General features: G+C 37.6%; 2 protein-coding genes across 2 annotated transcripts in view; both read left to right on the top strand.

Annotated features, from left to right (window-relative positions):
• LOC125223280 overlaps positions 1–686 on the top strand; it is a 4,302-nt gene extending 3,616 nt beyond the window's left edge. Inside the window, exon 4 of the mRNA XM_048126362.1 lies at positions 389–686. The gene's annotated coding sequence lies outside the window, so the exon portion shown is untranslated. The remainder of the gene's footprint in view (positions 1–388) is intronic.
• A 606-nt stretch (positions 687–1,292) lies between these two features.
• LOC125223273 (rho GDP-dissociation inhibitor 1-like) lies at positions 1,293–3,970 on the top strand. The gene is made up of 5 exons (XM_048126351.1): positions 1,293–1,873; positions 1,982–2,048; positions 2,794–3,012; positions 3,107–3,231; positions 3,648–3,970. The coding sequence occupies exons 1-5, from the start codon at positions 1,679–1,681 to the stop codon at positions 3,723–3,725; spliced, it is 684 nt and encodes a 227-aa protein (XP_047982308.1). The 5' UTR covers positions 1,293–1,678; the 3' UTR covers positions 3,726–3,970.
• The last annotated feature ends 435 nt before the right edge of the window (positions 3,971–4,405 follow it).

Raw genomic sequence — 4,405 nt, forward strand, 5'->3', positions numbered from 1 at the left:
GATAATCACTCTTAAGATAAGAGGGAATCGCCAGTGATATCTTATCTAATCAAGAATATCAGAGTTATTGAAAAAGGATATGTTTTATGATCTTGCAATCACACCAATGAATCAATTTGATTCTAAATAGTAGTACATTTTAGCAATTGCTACCTTTCTCAGCATATACTACTAGTACTTATTTTGCAATTTTCTCTTATTAATGACTCCTAGAAGTGGATCTATCAGACGGTTTCTTGATTAGATATTGGCATATTGCACAAAACACCATTTAGGGCTAGGCACAGACTCTACTCCTTATGGCAAGTTTGTTTGCAAAATTTATTGTTTATGTCACTCGTTTTGCTCGTGGGAGTATGATGTATCCTAACCCAGTCTACGATTACAGGAGCAGCCGGTGAAGATCTTTCTTCAGAACACAAGCCTGCACGGCCGCACCAATCGTGCTATAGAATGTGACTATGAAGAAGACGAACAAACACGGGGCGAAGCAGTCTGGATTGTGCAAGGTCATAGTTTTGATTTCTAATCTATGTGACGATACTTAAGTTCATATTCAAGTTTTACTTTTGTGATAGGTCTGTAGTTTTGTTGCGACATAAGACCCTCCATGTGAGAATATGCTGGCCACAAAATGGAGAAATCGTGCCCCATTACTCCTAACATAAAATCATGGGTTGGAATTATATGGCCTCTTTATTCAATGCAATAATTCTTAATTAGACTATTTTATTCCTAAACACGACTTACCAAATACTATACCAAGTAAAACACCATCACGACATGAATGGTAAATAAATGATCTTTGCATCACTAGTATTGTGTCTATTTCATACGCAATCTATCTACGTTACATATAATATCAAATCTCATTAAAATTTTATGTAGATAATCATATTGCGGATTGATTGACGGCAAAAAGAAAAAGATTTTAAATGTAATAATAAGTCGTACGAATTCCGACATGGACTTTCGGCATACTACAAAACATCACTTTATTTATCAAACTTTTTGACTGAGCAAAACTGTTTTACCGTATAAACACGGTCGCTGAAACAGTAAAAACACCAGTCATAGAAGACGACGAGTTTTTACACAGTGTAATTGGGTGCACGTACACCTCACTCAATCATAGGCCAATTGAACTCGCACATCATTCCTAGGCTGTCTCTTATCATACATTTTTGAATGTTTCCATGAAATTTCAAAACTAGTGCAAACGTAATGACCTTCACGATCTCCCCACCTCGTTAACTAATTATCCTACTCTTTTTTTTTGAAACGGATATTTGTTGCCATTGGCTCATTAATTCGCAATTCTCGATCCAATTTCAAGCATCCCAAGAATCTGTCTTTTCTTTCATTTTCTCTCTCATCAACTCATCATACACAATTTTTGTTCCTTTGTTCCGTTGTTGATGTCGTTTTCTTGTTAGTTCTTCGCAGGCGTTATCCATTGTGGGGCGTGTTTTTTCCTTTTGTTTCTTCTTTACCCTTTATCGGATTCTGCCCCTTTCAATAATTTAATTGCGGTAATCTCAGTTACTAATATTTAACCCCATTCTCTATAAAAACTCATTCTTTTCCCAGTTGTCGTTTATTCCCACCACATTGAAGAAGAAGAGGAAGTAGAATCACCGTTTCGCCTTTTGGGATTCTTGAGAATTGTGTGAAATTGATGTCTTTGGCTGTTGGAGTCGCTACGAGTTCAAAAGACATGGGGTTTGATGATAACAACAAGGGTGATGGTGAAGAGGGCAACCCGGTTCATAACCCGGAACCCGAAACCGAGGATGAAGACGAGGATGATGCCGAAGCCAAAATTCAGTTGGGGCCTCAGTGCACTCTCAAGGAGTTGTCTGAAAAGGACAAGGTTTGTCTCTTCTACCTTAGCTAGGACAAAGATCCTCTCTTTTTGTTAAGTTTTCAAGGATCTTGCACTCACCTTGCGATTTTGTGCTGTTTTGCTCTGAGAATTTAGGATGATGAGAGTTTGAGAAGATGGAAGGAACAGCTTCTTGGAAGTGTGGATATCAACTCTGTTGGAGGTGATGGTTTTCTGGTTTTGATGAATTTTAGTAAATTTCATTGCACATTCAAATTATAATGATTGGTGTATTGAACTCAAAATACTTGTAGATCTTAGTTTAGTTGTCAAGATGCAGAGAGTGGATGAAACTGGACAGGCTTGTGTGGTGCTTAAGAGTTGAAACAAAACAAAAAAAAGTTTGAGATTTTTTGCCTCATTGCTTCAATCTGTGGTCACAATAGTCATAGTGCCAAATGTAGTGATTTTGTGCTTAAAAAAAGTTTCAAATTTGATCACTTTCTTTGCCTTATTCACTGTTTTGCTCTCTTCTTTACTCTGAATTTGGGGACTCGTATGTAAGATCTATCATATGCTTGATCTGGTTGTATTGTCGGATTTTGCAACAAATGTAGTCATTTATGCTTAAAAATAGTTTCAAGTTTGATCACTTTCTTGGCCTTCCTCACTGCTTTGCTCCCTTCTTTACTCTGAATTTGGGGGCTCATACTTGACACTTGTGAGATCTATCATAATTAATATGCTTAGTCTGATTGAATTTTTGGCTCTTGCAACGAATTATATCCAGTGATCTTTTCGAAGCCTTCGAATTTGGTCTTGCATATTATATGTGTTTCTGTATATCTTGCAAGTGTTCCACTTATGGCCATAAATTTCTCAAAGATGTTTGATAGTCGTTGTAATCTATGGAGCGATATTTTTTGTAGATTATTAACCTACTCTTCCCCTCTGATTCTGCATTGTAGAAACACTTGATCCAGAAGTGAAAATCGTGAGCCTGACGATTAAAACTGCTGGTAGGGATGATATTGTTCTTCCGATCCCCGAGGATGGGAACCCGAAAAGCCCGTGGTTCGTACTGAAAGAGGGAAGCAAGTACAACCTGGTATTCACGTTCCAGGTTAGCAACAATATTGTAGCCGGCTTCAAGTACAAGAACAACGTCTGGAAAACCGGCATTAAAGGTTGGTTCCTATTGTCTCTCAGTCCCTGCAACATTTTTCCATTTAGACAAACAACATTCCCAAAGTTGGTTGTTTTCCAAACTTTGCTTTTCAGTGGACAACACGAAAGAGATGATCGGAACCTTCAGCCCTCAGCCGGAACCTTATACACACATAATGCCGGAAGAGACTACGCCTTCTGGAATTTTTGCTAGAGGTTCATATTCAGCAAAAACTCAGGTAATAGAGCCATTACTTTTTTAGTGGAATACATGTTTTGCTGAAATGCAAAAAGAGTATGCCGTTATCGTATAAAGTAGTATTATCTTGTTTGCTGTGTTAGCTATTTGATGCTTACATATCAGAATTTTGAGAACTACTAATAAATAAAATTTGAAATTATATGTACTCGACTTTCCATTAAATATCTGCAGAAGCAGGTAGAGAAGGACCACCTCTTTATGACCCCAGATAATGAATCATAACTGAATGTTTCTTGATCTTTTGACATCAGTGATGCAAACTTATTAGATAGACTATCTTAACTGTGTGAAATTCGACGAGGAGTTCGTTGACAATTTAGCAACTATGTATGCTTCAGCTGTCACCACTCACCACCACCATCTTTTAACCCTGTGTTTTCACTACTACTGCAGTTCCTGGATGATGACAAGAGATGCTACCTGGAGCTTAATTATAGTTTCGAGATCAAGAAAGAGTGGCCGCAGTCATAAACTAAAGGTCCCAAGTTAGAACCACATTTCCTGTGCCCTGAGAATGTACTTGTTTCAGTGTTTTTTAAAGCATTTTTCCGCCGATTTGTTGGTATGTTGTGTGATGAGATGATAGAACGAGGAGGTGAGATTGGTTGTTGAGATGACAAAGTGGATGATACATTTTAGCATTATATCTCATTGATTTGTTGATTGTCATGCAATAAACTTGTGCTTGACCTCCAACAATTCACTTGTGTTTCTTCTCTCTTGTTCCGCCCTTTTTATCGAGTTTCTTGTATGACCAGGGAGTTGGATCTTCTATTGCTGCTGCTTTAACATTTTTGTGGTGTTTAAGATATCAATTATGTCGAATATATAGAGAGTTGAGAATCATATAACTCTCATATTGTTGAAAGATAAACCGTGTTCATGCACTAAGACATCCTTTTGTTTGAGGCGATACTTTGGCTTCCATAACGATGGGGAGCCAATCGTCCTGAGCTTATGTTTGCGAAAACGGGCTTGTTTCCGGAGCGTGGACTGATTGGCCTTTGTACACTTGAACATGCAATATTCTTGTTTATGGGTGAAATTTTGGTAAAATCTTGTTTTCTTGAGCATTTGCTATCTGAAGTAGTTACAGTGTGTTTAGTGTGTATAGTATTATTGAGCTAGTTACAGTGTGTTTAGTGTGTATA

The sequence above is a fragment of the Salvia hispanica genome, chromosome 1 (genome assembly GCF_023119035.1).
Source record: "Salvia hispanica cultivar TCC Black 2014 chromosome 1, UniMelb_Shisp_WGS_1.0, whole genome shotgun sequence".
NCBI lineage: Eukaryota > Viridiplantae > Streptophyta > Magnoliopsida > Lamiales > Lamiaceae > Salvia > Salvia hispanica.